This window comes from Diabrotica virgifera, chromosome 2 (genome assembly GCF_917563875.1).
Source record: "Diabrotica virgifera virgifera chromosome 2, PGI_DIABVI_V3a".
Lineage (NCBI taxonomy): Eukaryota > Metazoa > Arthropoda > Insecta > Coleoptera > Chrysomelidae > Diabrotica > Diabrotica virgifera.
Genome location: NC_065444.1, coordinates 235465713 through 235483808, shown reverse-complemented (window position 1 = coordinate 235483808; position 18096 = coordinate 235465713). Strand labels below are relative to the sequence as shown.

Here is an 18096-nt window from a genome sequence, read left to right as displayed (position 1 = left end):
CACTAAATTTAGGAAGATGTAATAGCCCTGTTAATTGATAAGCAACTTCCGCCGCCCTCTTACTTTGTAATGGTCTCAATAAAACAAATGTTGTTAAATGGTCTTGATAAACCATACTAAACTTATAGCCGTGATCCTCTTGTGATTGCATATGGTTCAAATCTACCTAACAGCGACTATTCATTTCTGAATACAATAAAGGTTTCGACACAAGACCATTTTCGCTTTACTCTTCTTCCGTTAGCAGGTTTTATACATTAAATAAAATTATTGAACATATCAATTGTTTGCGTATTTTCTGGCGGTTTCAGTCTTCAATCTATCTCAATCTCCATCACCCATAGCAACGTTGGCTGCTTCAATTATGTCAAAAATGTCATCAGCAGGTACATAATATATTTGATGGGTTCAGTTCTAGAAGCCAACTTTTTTATTTTGCCAACTTCAACAATTCTAAATCGTTTTGGAGTTTTCTTGGCAGACAATTATTCCGCATCTTGTACTCCTGCCATTAATTTATTACACATGTTTTTGGTCGCAACATTGTAGTGACTTTTTTCTTCTCGCTCTGTTCCTTCTGTAAAATCTTTTCCAAAAACGTTATTTCCACGTTCTTATATCTCTACTCTCAACCTGATCTTCTACATTATCACTCACGGTGAATAATACACAGTAGTGTAATATAACCAATAAAAACGATGCAGAAAAATCAACAGTTGCACACACTAGTTTGTTACCAACCATCCGCCTTCGTCACTAACCCTATCCCGAATAAGTCAAATCGTACCTATTATGTGTCTCTTCTCGCAACGATTTTAACTGGTATTCGCTAGTAATTCCAGTGTAAACTAATTTGAACTAGTAGGTATCAACTATTCTAAATGAAGTGTGTCATGGATTTTTAGTTTTAATTGAATTTAGCAGTCAAATATAGTTTTGACTAGTTAAAACTAGAATTGTCTAAAGCAAGAAAACCATTATGAATGCCCGGCACGGCACAGCCCGGCACGGCACAGCACAGGCCGGCACGCCCAAAAACCCATTTGTAACGGCACGGCACGGCACCGGAAAAATGATCATATATTTTAAAAACTATCGTAAAATAAAAGTTTTTAAAAGACATAAACTACACAATTTTAAAGAATATGTATCATGTTAAAAAAACGAATTCATGGTTAAAAGATAATGTACGTACCTGTCCATTGATCAAAATTTTCGGATATTTGTACCCATGTATTGTCCTTTTTCTTACTATCATGATAACTTGAGTCCGATGCATCATACAAAAATGGGTATTCTCTGACACTCTCAATGAAAAGTTCGTCCATATTATTTTATTTCAAAAGAAACAATGCGCTTTCAATTAAAAAATCAACAATATATCTGCTTATTACCAATTATGACGCACTGGCGCCGACTGGCCGTTCAGGCCGTTCGACTTCAACGGATTTTATTCTCCTCGGAGAATTGTGGCCGTTCCGTTTGCGTGCTGGCCTGTACCGGGCCGAGCCGGCCGCTCATAATGGGTTACGTTGAATTTAAAACTATACAAATGAATTTGGACTGTCCTGTGCCGGGCCGGGCTGTGCCGTGCCGGCCGTTTATAATGGGTTTCTTGCTTAAAGCAAGAAACCCATTATGAATACCCGGCACGGCACAGCCCGGCACGGCACAGCACAGGCCGGCACGTCCAAAAACCCATTTGTAACGGCCCGCACGGCACGGCACAAGAAAAATGATCATATATTTTAAAAACTATCGTAAAATAAAAGTTTTTAAAAGACATAAACTACACAATTTTAAAGAATATGCGCATCATGTTAAAAAAACGAATTCATGGTTAAAAGATAATGTACGTACCTGTCCATTGATAAAAATTTTCGGATATTTGTACCCATGTATTGTCCTTTTTCTTACTATCATGATAACTTGAGTCCGATGCATCATACAAAAATGGGTATTCTCTGACACTCTCAATGAAAAGTTCGTCCATATTATTTTATTTCAAAAGAAACAACGCGCTTTCAATTAAAAAATCAACAAAATATCTGCTTATTACCAATTATGACGCACTGGCGCCGACTGGCCGTCCAGGCCGTTCGACTTCAACGGATTTTATTCTCCTCGGAGAATTTTGGCCGTTCCGTTTGCGTGCTGGCCTGTGCCGGGCCGAGCCGGCCGCTCATAATGGGTTTCTTGTTTAAGGCGCATAGTTAAAACTAGTTTTTCCTAGTAAATTCGGGTTTTAACTGAAATCGGGTTTAACGGTAACATATACCATATACCTACTTGATTCGTAACGATAAAATCATTAGTTTTCGAGTTATTTGAAGTTAAAAATGAAGGTGCACAATACATTAATGAAAACAGCTGTGCCGTCTCATTTTTAACTTTAAATATCTCGAAAACTAATGACTTTATCGTTACGAATGAAAAGAAAATTAAATACATAGAAGGTATTGAAGAATCGAAATAATAAGCTAACATAGTAATTCCGCCAGTGGCGTAGAATTTGGGAAGGGTCAACCATTCACTGTCCCCTGCCGTACGCCTCTGGTAGTAGCATAGTATGTGATACATATTTATCACATAAAAATACAGTGATGAGCGCACTAATAACCGGCAAAATAACACAAAAGATGGAAAACATATTAAGTTGTGAGATAAAAAGAAATGAACCTAGTGGAGGTGTTAAATTTAGCGATAGTAACTTATAGATTGATATTATATTGATTGTTTCCCACCTTTAGATGTATCGGACGAGCTTGGCAACTACCACTGTCACAGTGACAGTTTTAGTTGACATACTCCTCTGATACGTCTAAAGATGGGAAACAATCAATATAATGTCAATTTAAATGTTACTATCGCTAAATTTAACAACTCTACTAGTTTTATTTCTTTTATCTCACAATTTAATATGTTTTCCATCTTTTGCGCTATTTTGCCGGTTATTAGCACGCTCATCACTGTATATGTGCATAAGGTCCTACACTGTGGGCGGAAAATGGGACTTACATTAATTTTATTTAAACATTATTTAAAATATGTTACTAATACAATGTTGTCTATATAAATCTGACAATTACACAAATTACTTTTCAAACATCATACTAAACGATGTTTAATTCACAAAAATAATGTGTGTGTACTTTGTACGCACGTAAGAAGTTATACTTCTATTATATGATTTAAACGAAATTAATATACTTTTTATTTATATTTTATTTAAATATTAAACTAATTTATACTTACTACTTCTCAAACATTTTTATTAAAACAGTGCCAAGAATTAAAATAATAAAAGAATAAAACACACACAAACACATTAAAAATGCCACAAATGATTTCTGAACATTAATTGTCGGAAATTTTTTTAACTAAATACGTATTCTCTGAAAATAAAATTATATAATAAATATACTTACAATCATAAAATGTATAAAAAAAATAAAACAAGAAAAGTTTCTATTGGGGTTCGAACCAGCTTATCAACGCGGTTGGTATTGGGGTTCATTCGCCTTAAACGCTTCGCCACGGAGACAATGTGTCATTATGTGCGAAGATCGACTAACTAAACGGATTAAACTTTTGACATTTTTGAATTAAATCAAATTATTTTGATTTTGAATTGAAATGATTTAGAATTCAAAAAATACAACAAAACATAGAGTAAGACAACAACATATTAGGTGAATATTGATAGAAATTTTGATGGTTATCAAATTATGTAAATAAAAGTATTACATACTATGTATTTTGGTAGGTTCAAATAGGTAGGTACCTATGATACATTTACAATTATTACGTACCTGTTGCTTTTAAAAACTATTTAAAAGTCACTACAATTATAACCTTTTTTGTTTCTGTCCTCACAACAATAAAACTAATATATTATACAACATTTGTTTACCTTCATATTAAACAATTATTTATTATTGACAGATCATTTCAACACCCAATCAGAGCCCGTATAACGACTAATACCATACTGTCGGTGTGCGCATGCGCGCAGATTAATATAAATTCACCCTCAATCTCAATCGCGCCTAAAGAAGTATAACTTCAAAAATCTCAAAAATTTTATTCGAATGATAATACCTACGACGCGACGTCTCAAAAAATGTAATTTTGGAAAGTTTGTAGTTTTACAGGATTACGACCACTTTTAAGATGATATTAAAGTTTAAAGGGCTATTTAAATATATTAAATTATATTAAATTTCATAGGATTTTTTAAAGCTTAAGTTTAAGATATAGTCTTTGAAATGTATTGAATTAGTTTACTTTGAAAATGAAATAAGCAATTTCTTTTTGAGAAAATTGAAAGAAAAATAAAAAATGTAATACAAAAACCGAAATATATATAAGATTTTGGATTTTCTTCAAAGCAAAACACAATGTGATTCTCGTCTAAAAACAAAGTTTATTTAATTTTCACATAACTAATATCAACTGATAAAATACTAACCTAAAAACAAAGAATCGACAAATAAATGTTCATGCTTTACAACTATTATAAAAATTTAAATCGTCTGTTGAATTTCTAAAAACTTTTAAAATTAAAGCCAATTCATTTATATGAAAATAATGACAAATTGCCAATGTCAGTGTCACCACAAAGCTTACAATATATCTATTAAAAAAATGTTTAGATATATAAAGTTATAAAAACTGTTTTCTGTACAACTTACTTTAAACTACATTTATGCGACATCTATTAAAGAAATGAGAAGTTCCAGGTGTAAACAATAAATCTGCAACCTCTCGTGGAACCAATTTCTGGGTACATCCTTAATCTCTGTCTTTTACAATTTATAAGGCAAGGAGACGACGAATAAAGGAGACGAAAGAGACTACAATATGCAGTCAGTCACATTCCGTTTATTCGTCTAGGAACAGTTCCAACCAAAGTTGGTTCCGTGTTCTCAAAATATGGGTAAAATGAAGAATGAAAAGACAGCTTATATTTCATTTCGGTTTAAAGATGATCCATCATCCCCATACGCACGTTTCGGTCTCTCCAGACCTCCTCAGTGGGGCTACATGAACACCTCTGAATCAAAACGAAATCAAACAGAAAAATTCGCGTATCGGACGCTGTAGTGACATCTATTAAAGAAATTAGAAGTCCCACATTAAGGATGTACCCAGAAAGATCTATTGTTGACATTTGGGACTTCTCATTTCTTTAATAAATGTCGCTAGAGCGTCCGATACGCGAATTATTTTTATAAATCAGCTTAAAATAAACAGTTTGGTTTCGTTTCGATTCAGAGGTGTTCATACAGTCCCACTGAGGAGGTCTGGATAGACCGAAACGTACGTATGGGGAAAATGGATCATCTCTGAATCGAAATGAAACATAAGCGGTCTTTCATATTTTTAACATATTTTTCGTTTACTTCAAAGGGTATAACGGGATAAGGTGGTAAAATCTGCAGTCGGCTGGATTCTTATGTGGGATTGGATACTCGAAAGTACATATTTACAAACCCCTTTAGCCAAATTTTTCCCCTATCGCAAAAATGTGTTTATCCTAAAACAATTTTTCCTGGGGATGCTTTGATTTAAAAAATCTGAAAAAATTCACGAAAATAGTACATTCTCATAAAAAAAAACACTCTGATTTTTTTTAGTTTTTTTGAGTTAAAATTGGGCTCAGGACAAATATTTGAATTTTTAAAAGAATTTCTAGGTTATGTAGGTAACTTTTGGCAAATTTCTAATTAATTATTTTTTTGTATTATTTTCCGTTCTTTTGATTGGCATGGCATGGATATATTTACCATTATCTCTCCAGAAAATCCTCAAAATTCGAGAAATTTGAGTGACTTAGATTACGTTAAACATAAAAATAATGTATTGTACCCTCGGAGATCCGTGGAAAAAATTTACACCCAAAATAACAAACACTGTGCGAATGTTGATAGTAACATATCCTTTTTAAGATAAGCACAACTGTAATTTAGTCCAAACAAATTAATATATTTTTTTTGCCAACAAAAATGAGATTTTTCAACCAAATAATGTTTCAAATATGATGTGCAAAATAATTTTTAATTGGGTTCTGCTAATGGGCTTGCTTTTTTTGTCATTAAAGTAAAAAAAACTAAATTTTACTCATTAAATCAATGTTGTCCGGTTATCATCTTAATTATTTTAACTGTACTAATATCCGTTGAGTATTTATGAATGATTAATAGGTCGTTAAAATATTGTATCTGTAGCGGCTTCTGGAATATCTTGAAAATATCGAATTTCATTGATAAAATGCGCATAGTCCACCGATCTTCGCTTCGACTATACCTATCTATATTAAGTGTGGTACATTTTATTATTAAGACATATATTTAGCTTTAATACAATATATGGTTAACGTTTCTGTTTTGTTGCAGATGTACGTCATCTAACAACCTCCTCTCCATTCCACAATGTTCCATTCTGCTTCAAACGCAGGTGGATACAGCGACGCCAACGCCAGTTTTCATCAACATCTTCAACAGTCCCCAGTATACGTCCCAAGCAACCGAGCCATGCCCCAGTACACGTCCCCGGCGAGCAGCCACTTCGGAGCAGCTCACCAAGGTGGATGGCACACCGGTAGCGGTTATGGTGAAATGACTGCTCCAACTCCCCATGGACTAGGAACGTCGCCTCACCATGCTGGCGCTCTAGCTGGACAGTTTTATGCCCAGAATATGATGATGGGTGGATGGAGACCTTATGATAGTACCGGCTTTCAACGGACTAGTCCGTATGGAATGGAATATGGTAATATATTTTTTTTCTTATAGACAATATTTGGGATACATATTGTATGGGTATCGTGGTTTTTATAGGACTTGATGTTAATTTTCTATAAATATATTTATTTAAAGGTAATTGTGACTGTAAATTGGTTGTGAGACATGGACATTAAATACACAATGCTAAACAAAATAGAAGTATTCGACTTGTGGTGCTATAGACGGATCCTAAACATAAGGGGTATCGCACACTTCCAATGAAGATGTTCTTAAAATGATGAATTCAGCAAGTCTGCTCGTAGACATCATAAAGGGGAGAAAAACAGAATACTTTGGTCATATAATTAAGGGGATGGGTACGTATTTTCGGCTGCAATGCTATTCAAATGGGGATTCATTTTTTTCGAATACTGAGAAAACTAATAAGTATTTTTGAAAAATTTAAACGCAGAATAAAAGATTACGTTATTAGCGAGGGCAGAAAGTCCCTGAGAACTTCTATAATGTTTATTTTAATAAGTTACAGGGGTGAAAAATTAAGAGAAAATTTAGTGTGATTTTTAATTTCAAATATCTCATTCAAAATAAACTTTTTATTTACTTTAAGGGACTTTCGGCCCTCGGTAATAATTTAGTCTTTCATTCTGCGTTTAAATTTTTCAAAAATATTTATTGGTTTTTTCAGGATTCGAACACAATGTCCGTGGTAATATTTTCCAAATCTATCTTTGTCTTACAACGCATTCAGTCGAATAGAATATTGTCAGCATATTGTCAGTCAGACAGTGACAATTTTAAATATTTGACATGACATCGGGAATATTTTGAGTTGCTGATTAAATAATATTGATATATAGTGTATTTAATAAATAATTGATTTAAGACGTGAACTTAATAAAAAGTTATTTATTGTGTATTATTTGTGGAAGATCTAAGCAGAGAATACATCAGGATAATATTCTGTGATCCAAGTATTTTGTTGTTAAAGATGTTCAAAATTGTAAGCGTTCCATAGTAACAATATATTATTAAAAAATCACTTTAACACTTTTCCTCTTTTCTCAATTGAGTATTAGTTTTTGTTGTACATATAAATTATTACAATCACTGAATACATAGTTAGTGAAAAAGTTATCACATTTATTAACTGAATTAATAATTTGCAATTGTACAAATAACAGTTATCCAAGAACATTCAAATGCCATCTCTTTAAGTTAATGATGACATTTTCAAGTAGAATGACATTCTAGTAATATTTACATATCCATACCAGTGTGAATTTTACTACACGTAATTTGCCGTGTAAAGACAGAAAAAGTAGGGATAGCCGTAAAATATTTGCGAATTATGTACCGATGGCCTTAAATGTTTTAAAAACCATCTACTGCGCCTTATAATACTAGGAAACAAGGAATAGCAGCCGATAGAGCAAAGTTTCAAGAAATGGTAAACATAATGACGGCCAACATCTGAATACGGACAAGGCACCTAAAGAAGAAGATATTCACCTTAATAAAAATTTTGTGTCTAGATCGTATGATGATGAAGAAAATATATCATATTCTCAGATCCTCATGAAGAGTTTGATTGTATATGGTTTTGTGCCAATAACCATTCTCTATTATGGTCAAGGTTTTGGACCACTATGATTGCAGACATTTTTTATTGGATGGTTTTATTTATCCCAAAATTTTTGTTAGACAACATTATTTTAAGATTAAATATAACTGGCTAGGCATATTCTTTTACTTTTTAATAATACTCACTGATGCCCCACTTTGTGGGATGTCTGCTCTATGTCTAATACCTTTTTTATTATCCCATTTTAAAGCGATGGGTACAAACTTTCGGCAAAATTATTTGATTACACGAAACTAAATTAAATGAAATAAACTGAAATTACTTCTGACCTGAATTTTGATACTTTGTTTCTATTTTGTAACCTACTATTTTAATCACTTAACACTAATTAGTAATATCAGAACCGATAATTGTGACAACAACAATGTACCTACACATTTTATCACTAAAAAGTGCGGAAATAAGTCTATTCGTAGTACATTTACAAATATCCGCAGCTTGTATTGAGCATTATTTATCAGCTACGATAAAAAATATCAATCAAATGTGAAGTTTTCAGATAAAGGAACACAACGTTTCGTGAAACACTCAGGTAGTTCATGCTTTAGAAAAGTCGTGGAAAACATAGACGTCGAAAAAAATTGTAGAGGGCAATACAATAATTATAAGGTAAAACATAATGGACTGGATATAAACACTAGCAAAACCAAGCTAATGTTCATCAAAAAAGAAAATAATCGTTTTCGTTTTGATTCAATTCGAGTCTCTTGCCATCCTCTGACACGTGATGTTTCGGAGTCTATTCCTTGTCAAAGAGGCTTTACAAGAAGACTGAATTGCACCATAACGAAACGAAGAAGAACTGCAGATAATAAAATATTTGCAGCGGAGTGTGGTTAGACTGTCCTCTCATAACGGGGAATGATGAAATGAGTGAAAAATAATTTCGACCACGAGTCCAGAAATCTGTTAACCGAGGTACAGTAGTACCGAGCGGCGCCGTTAGGAGAACACTCCAATAATGCTTCGCAGATTATTATCCGGTTATATTTATTTGAGAAAAATGCGATAAGCAGCACTATGACCGACGAATAACAGGATAGTACCGACCTATATGAAACATAATATGGTATATTTTATAAGAAATTGGTTCTATAAATTTGTATTGTTATAAACAAAGCTTAATTTTATGTCTTGATGATTTTGTGTAAGTTTAAATTACTTTTATCATATTTCTGCAATGCATTTTCTATAAGATGTTCAAACAATAATTGGTTTGTATACAAAAACTAATTAATAATTGAGCGAACGGTAGGTAGTGAAAGATAAAAAAATATATACTTATTTAAATAGTTTATAAAACCTTGAAGTAAAAATTAAAAGTTTATCTATTCAACACTTACTTACATTATTATTTTCTCTTACGAACTGATTTTCAAAGATTTGTACTTATTGCAACAATAAGTGAAGTATTCATAATAAGGCCACGTTTTTCTTAAAAAATTGAAGCAGTAGTTTGGTGTTGAACATATGTTGATAATCCCTACACCTGATTATGTAAGAAAATATTCCGGGTAAGCTCAGTATTGAGAGAAAGTTGTCTTGGTATTACACTTCGTCACTTTCTTCCTCTGAATCACTGTTCTCCACATTGATAATAATTTTTTCACCTACCTCTACCGAAAGTATACTTTTCCGAACCTGATTGTAGGGAGCAAAGTTGTACTTTTTCTCCCTAGGGAGGAAAATATTTTTCCTCCCTAGGGAGGAAAAGTAAAAGTGACGTCATGGTATTTCATTCATGAAATGTAACTTATTGACGCCCTGTACAATAGCTATTTTCTATTACGTAAGTTTCTATACATTTTAACGTTTATTTATAAAACACTCTGTATTTTGGAGAATGGTAAAAAACAGTAAATTGTTATTTTGATTTAAAAATGTTTACATTATTAATTTGACTTATATTTGACAGTTGACAGTTATATTGTACGTACTTGTTAGTTTTAGTTCTAATAAATTTTGTTGGTTAGTTACATAAATATATTAAGTAAAAATGAAAAAAATGACTTGTTATTTGAGGAAGGTGGAAAAACCATATGTATAACATGGGAGTAAAGCGCCTTTTCCTCCCTTGAATGATTACTGCCCTCCGCTACGCGTCGGGCAGTAAACTTCATTCTCGGGAGGAAAAGTAGCACTTTCCTCCCTTGTTATACAAATAGCTATTATTTATAACAGGAATGTTTTTAAGATATTCTTTTTCGATATTTTTTACGTGCTCTATTGCTTTCTTCCAGTTATCCTCAGAGATATTTTTAAATTCAGAATCTATTAGTTTCACGACAGTGTTATAACATTTTGGACTTACATTTTTTTGTCTCACATTATATTTCAGTTGAGACCATAACAACTGTATTGGATTTAAAACGCAGTAATATGGTGGTAGTCTTAAAGTTGTATGTCCATTTTTACTTGCTGCATTATCAATAATATTATATTCCTTTACAAATAATTTTGTATTAAGTACCTCTACTAATTGGTCTTTAGTGTACCAATCTTCAAAATATAAATCTTGTGATAATAAAAAATCTTGCAATTCATCCTTTCTAGAGTATTTATTCGGAATTTTTTTAAGTTGTCTAGAATGATATGATGCATTATCTAAAACAATAACACTGTTGTCTGCTAAATTTGGTAATAAGTTATTTTTAAACCACGATTCGAAAAGTTCACCCGTAATATCTTGATGATAGTCCAAACAACTGTCTTTAATGTCTTTTGCACTTAATAGTAAGCTATCGGTTACCCAACCATCTTCCCCTCCACAATGCAAAATGCATATTCGTTTGCCCCTGGAAGGTGGTACATTAACTTTGCACTTTACATTGTCATTACTCCAACCTTTGCCAATTGTTTCGTTAGTGTCAAACCACGTTTCATCTAAGTAATAAATTTTTCTTCCGCTATTTCTGTACTCGGTTATCTTTTCCAAATATTCATTACGCCATTTTATTAAACGGGCACTTTCCATTATAGTATGTCGTTTATTGATTGTTTTATACTTAAAACCATTTGATAGTAAAAATTTTCTTAAAGTTGATTTACAGCAATTAATAATATTTTTAGATTTTAATTCAGCTAAAATTTGGTTAAGCGTGGGTATAATATTACCTGCAAACATATTATAAATGGTTTCTGAAATGGGACCTAAAAGATGTTGCTCAATAGATCGATGTAGTCCAAAGTCGCTCCTTTTTTGTCTATTTGTAATGCCCTCCTTTATAATTCGATATACAGTAGCACATGAAACTTTTGTTAAAGCCGCAGTTTTTAAAACACTCTCGTGCCGTTCCAGTTCTTCACATAATCCATTAAACACATTTAACACAATTTCTTTAGCGTCTTTGGATAAATGTTTTCTTTCTGGCTTTTTAATACTTCCTCTACTTGGTCCAGCAGCATTTTCAGGATTATTTGGTGGTAGAATTTCCTCATTTTCTTCAACAATTTCCTCATTTTCTTCAACAATTTCTACTTCATTATTCTCAACAATTTCTAATGCACTATTCTCCCATGGATGCCACATTTTTATTTACTTAATTTTTTTCTGATAGCGAAATCGTCACTAATAAATGCGTGCTCCCTTTACAGAGTTTAAACTAAAAATTATAAATACACATAACAATACCGAAAGCCACATCAGTCTTTTTGGCCGTTCAGAATTTCGTGGAAATTTAAAAACCTTTGTCAGCACAGCGCAGGGCTGTGACAAGAACCCGACAATCGAGTAAGAGGAGTCATAAACTCATAAACTTTTATTGATATAATAATAGGTATAAAGAGCTTACATCGGCAACTTTTAGCAGCAGCGTAAATAAAAACATTATTGTGATTAAAGATAAAAACATTATTTTGATTAAATAGACCTAACAGTTATACTTATTTAAATATAATATATTATTTATAATTGTACCTAATGAAATTATATTTTACAGTACTTATTTTTGCGTTTTTCTGAATACTATCCTGTAACAAGGCAAAATATTAAAGAGGAACTATTAAAACAGATGTCATTTGATCTAAGCACATGGATATTTTGTTCGGTATACCCTTAGAGGATGGAAAATTTTACACCACCCTCTGGTATACCACTTGTACACCAATTCGTCTATCTCTTTAAATTTCTCAATTATCGGTAACCGAGCTGTACTTTAATGAAACGTGGTCATTTTGTACTCTAAAACCGAGTAAGGTATGACAAAAAAGAAAACAATCGTTTTCATTTTGATTCAATTCGAGTCTCTTGCCATCCTCTGACACCTGATGTTTCGGAATCTATTCCTTGTTATTCATTAAAGTAATCTGCGACGCATTATTGGAGTGTTCTCCTAGCGGCGCCGCTTGGTACTACTGTACCTTGGTTAACAGATTTATGGACTCGTGGTCGAAATTATTTTTCACTCATTTCATCATTCCCCATTAGAGGACAGTCTAACCACACTCCGCTGCAAATATTTTATTATCTGCAGTTCTTCTTCGTTTCATTATGATTCAATTCAGTCTTCTTGTAAAGCCTCTTTGACAAGGAATACATTCCGAAACATCAGGTGTCAGAGGATGGCAAGTATACGCATTATCAGTAAAGTTTATTAGTATAGATGAGACTAAGGAAGCTATCGCATCTTGAGTTGATTTTGATTTTCGAAATCCATACTGAGATTTTGGGAAAATATGTTTTTGCTCTAACCAGTGTTTAATTCTATTTTTTATTAATCTTTCTAACGTCTTTAGGAAGCAAGAAGCTAGGGATAGTGGTCTATATGAACTACAGGAATTTTCTGGTTTTCCAGGTTTTTTAATAGGTATTAGAATATATTCCTTCCAACTCTCTGGAATTTGTGACGTATTTCAAATTTCATTAAAAATATGTAATAATGATATTTTATATTAAAGTGGTATAAGGTATATCATGGAATATGAAACATTGTATTCACCTGGAGCACTGCTATTTTGTTTACTAAGTACTCGATCTAACTCTCACAATTTAAATGGTTGTTCTAAGCCAAACTTATCCCTTGAAACTGTTTCGCTCTATTCTGGAAAATATTGGGAAGGTACCCACTGAGGAGATATTTTATTATGAAATTCATCTAGCCAGCTTGAATTTGGATTTATTGCAATCTTGTTGGACTGTTTGCGGTTTTTAAAGGCGTTTACTTTCTTCCATACTTTACTGATTTTTGTTTTGGAATTAAGGCTTTTGCAGTACTATATCCAGTTCTGTTTTTCTTTTGCTTGAGGGGTTTTTTTGCGACAGCATCAAGTCTCTTAAATTCAAATAAAATATTCCTTGTAGGGTTTTGTTTATATTTTCCGTATGCAATTTTACGGTTATCAGCAGCAGTTTTACAACTTTCGCACCACCATTGGTTTGAAATTTGTCTCTTATGTATATGACGTTACATGAAAACTTCGGTATTGCTAAATTGGCTGCTTTATTTATGTTTGGTATTATTTGTTGATAATTACCGGGAGAATTTTCAGCTTCTAGTATAGAGGTGTATAAGTCCCAATCGGTCTTGTTAAGATTCCATATCTTGTGAAAGTTTTTAGTTGGAGATGAAGTTGTATTATTTGTTTCCATGCTTATGATAATCGGAAGATGATTGGATCCATGAGGATCTTGTAAGACACTCCAAGTTAAAAAATTTGGAATATCTTGAGTAAAAAAGGTTAAGTCAATAGCAGATGGACTGTTACTAGTTGCTAATGTGGGCGACCCATCATTCAGACATATCAAATTACAATGCTCAATACACTCTAAAAGTTGTTTACCATAGTTGTCTTCAATTTCACAGCCTCATGCGATACTGTGGGCATTAAAATCGCCACCAATAATAAAAGGTTTAGGTATATCTTTAAAGAATTCCAACCATTGTCTTTCAGATATTTGGGTTTTTGGTTCAATGTATACTGAGACAATAGTAATAGGATTTTTGTTTCGAAAAGTTTGAACTGAAATACATTTATGAGTAAAAGGATGTCTATTTTTAAGATTGATTTCTTCACATCTTATGTTTGATTTTAATAAAATGGCAGTTCCACCATACCCGTCTGCACGATCTGATCTAAAGCAATTACATATAACCTTTAAAATTATAATAGTATTTTGATTTAAACCAGCTTTCTGATAGGAATGCAATGGAAATTTGATTTTGATGTAGCAGATATTCTAAATTTACTTTATTAGCTACTGCTGAACGACAATTCCATTGCAGTATATTCATATTTGTGATGTCTGCGAATTTGAAGACAAGGGTTGGTTTACATGATTACTAATTAATTGAAATATTTCTGACTCTGATACATTAAAATTGTTTGTATGTTTTATATTATTTATAATATTGAGAACTACTTATAAAACTAAACTTATTGTTGAATTTAATTCCTCTGATTGTGATTTTACTCCAACTGAGTTTTTTAAATAATGTTGATTATTAAAAATTCCTTCCGAGACAAAAGAGGAGTTTGGTTGAGAAAGAATTTCTTGTCTTGAAATTTTAATGGGATTAGGGCTAACTGGCCTGTGCCTTTTGTTTGAGCTCGAAGATGTAGGAGAAGAAAACATGTAATTAGTAAAATTATTTTTATACGATTTGGGTTGTAAATTTTGGGTCTGCGAGAATTGGGGTTGAGAAGAATGACACTGTACTATGCTAGATGGGGTAAGTCCAGATTGAATCCGTTGGGGATAATTTGTCGAGGATATTACACTAATTTCCATGGCAGAGGTATTAAGAGCGACTATGTTGGCGTATGTATTTCTAGGGACCTGTTTATTTGCATAAAAGAAATTAACATTGGAAGAGCTCATGGTTTCCTTCACAATTTTTTGCCTTTTAAATTCTGGACAAGAAGATAAATTAGTTGTAAAGTTATTGATTTCCTTGACAGCTAAAGCAACGTGGTAGGTAGTCAGTACTAGTACAATCTTTTGTGGTGTGGGATTCCTGACATTTACTACATCTCGGTCTAGTTCTACACTGACTACCCAGGTGGCCGAAACGGAGGCAGTTATAACATAATAATACCTTTTGTTTGTAGGGTTCTACTTCCTTAATAACCTTATTAATAGAAATATATTTTGGCAAAATTTGAGATTTGAAAGTAACAATGCAAGACTTAGTGGCTACATATTCTATTGACTTACCTTCATCTGTAATTTTTTCTACTTTACGATTTATTCTTTTGACGTTAGAAACTTCAAACAATGTTGATCAAATGGTTTTATTTTATCTTTTATATACGCATCCGAAAAGTCTTGTTCAATATCTCTAATGACGCCTTGTCTATGAAGAATAAATTTTGGAATGTATAATACAAAGGTATTTTTAACAAAAATGTTTTCGTTTTTATGACTTATTAGAAAATTCGCTGATTTATAATCTTTTAACTTGAGTCTAATCCTGTTCCGACCTATAGAATCAATACTAATAATTTTGTTGTCTATTTGCGGGAAGTTAGAGAGAATTATATCTCCGATTTTAAGAGCATTTAATTTACCTTTGAATTCAGCTGTATTATTCTCAACATAAATATGATATGGGCCTAAATCAGTACTTACATACAAAAACTCCTCTCTGTCTTTTGACATATTTTCGATTTTATCATTTTTTAACGAACCTTGATTAATTAATAAATTATTATCTGTAGGTACTTACCGGATTATTTTCGTTGGAAATGTTATATTTATTATAGATTGTCACCTGCCCGACTGGATAAATATCCATACTTACATCTTTAATTAAACTGATCTTTTTTGAGGTATATCTGGGGGTACAGGGTCAGGGGGTTTCCCCCCGACTTGCAGGTCCATTTAATTGGTTTTGAACACTCTATCCAAACTTCCTTTTATAGCACCGAATTTGAAGAACTATTTTAAGACACAATTTTATTCGGATACTGTGTAATTTGGATTCCTCTTGCCGATAAACACGTCTGAATCGTATGTGAACTACAGTAGAACTTTAATGAAAAAAAAAAAACGTTGAAAACTAATATTTTCTTCCGAGAAATTTATAATATCGGTTTTCACTTTTGACGTTTTTTGACAATTGTCGAAAAGTTAAAAATGGCGGAGATATTGAGCAAAACGTAACGGAGGAATTCATTCGCGATTTTAAATTTAGGCTACTGTTGACCTCCCTAAAGATTATAAAAATAAAATTTTGGGCAGCTCGGCATTAAAAGTCAAATGCTATCCCGACTGGACTAATATACTTTTGAGTCTGATATTATTGCATGTAACTTTTTTGATATTGTAATAAAAGTCAAATCCTTATAACCACCTTATGTTTCGCCTATCTGTGCGCAAATTTTCAGCCAAATCGATTATGATGTATTTTGGGAATGGAGGAAAATGTAGAAACGTATTTAACGTTTTCTACTCTATAAAATTTGATCAAAAACTTGTTTTGAATCAAAATAACTTGTTATAATGCCATATAATGACATTTTTGAGTCCCTTCTATTAAAATATTATTTTTTTCATTGATACTTTACGATAGAAAATGCAAATTTGTTTAAATAAACACCAAATCACTGTAAAATCGCATAAAATAACATTTTGAGAGAAAAAAGACTTTTTGACCTTAAATATCTTATTTTTACGTTCCGCTGAAGCTATGCACCAAGTTTCAGAAAAATCGGAGATCCAAAAGTTTTTGCCTGAGTGATTTGACATGGAGTGTATTTACCATATACTTCATATGTAAGTAAAAAAAATCTTTCAATTTAACATCAACTCAATTTTCATTGAGATGCCATTTTGCATCTGGCTCTCTGATCCAAATAATGCCCTTCTAAAGACTATAATCTTTTATATATATATAGACTGATGATGTTGTGACAACTCGGAACGAAACGTTTCCCCTAATATATGGAATAGTATAACATCTTGTCTTTTCTTTTCTCCACATTTAAATATATCCCCCGACGTTTATGTATAAAACAGAAGCCGATATCGATAAGATATTTGAACTATTCACGCTATTTAGAGATTAATCAGAGTAACATAACAAACATTGCGGTTTCGTTATGTTTGAATAATAATTAGCGGTTGCTGTATAATTACAAGAGGCATTTAGCGATGATTTATATTCGCATTATGCTTTGACAATTATTATCAAGAAATATATTTCCGATCTCTTGAATTTCTCAGATGAGGTTGCTACCGTTCAGTATCTAAGTGTATTTAACTTTAACTGGAATTTATTTGATTAATAGTTCTAATTATTATACGACAATTATGTCTTGTTTAATTATATTTTATATTTCTATTTTAAAATCGTATCTTTTTAATCTCTGTAAAAAAAATTAACAATCTATAAGATTAAATGAGCATGACATGTAGCGAACCAAAAGAAATAGTCAGAAAAACATTAAATCGAAACTTCAAAGCATATGTGTAACCAGGGGGTGGTTTTGGGGCTTATAACCCCCCCTTTTGGATGTACTTTTTGCTCTATACGCTTAACACCATTATTATTTCATACTTACGGAGACCTTCAGGTAGATGGAACCCCCCCTTAGGATCATCCTGGTTACACCTTTGCTTCAAAGAAAACAATGATAACACGGAAGGCAAAAAAGATATGACAGCAGAGGCGTGCGATCCATGGAAGCGGGAGAAGCACCGCTTCCCTATTTATACTTCGATATAAGAAAATATATTATTAATTAATATTTAATAATCAAAAATTT

At 32.3% G+C, this 18096-nt stretch overlaps 1 protein-coding gene across 1 annotated transcript in view; it reads left to right on the top strand.

The window, feature by feature from the left end:
• The window catches only part of LOC114348462 (GATA-binding factor A-like), a 252748-nt gene that overhangs the window by 197881 nt on the left and 36771 nt on the right, over positions 1-18096 (top strand). Inside the window, exon 3 of the mRNA XM_028299038.2 lies at positions 6399-6774. Coding sequence (XP_028154839.1) covers positions 6435-6774 — 340 coding nt within the window. The 5' untranslated portion in view covers positions 6399-6434. The remainder of the gene's footprint in view (positions 1-6398; positions 6775-18096) is intronic.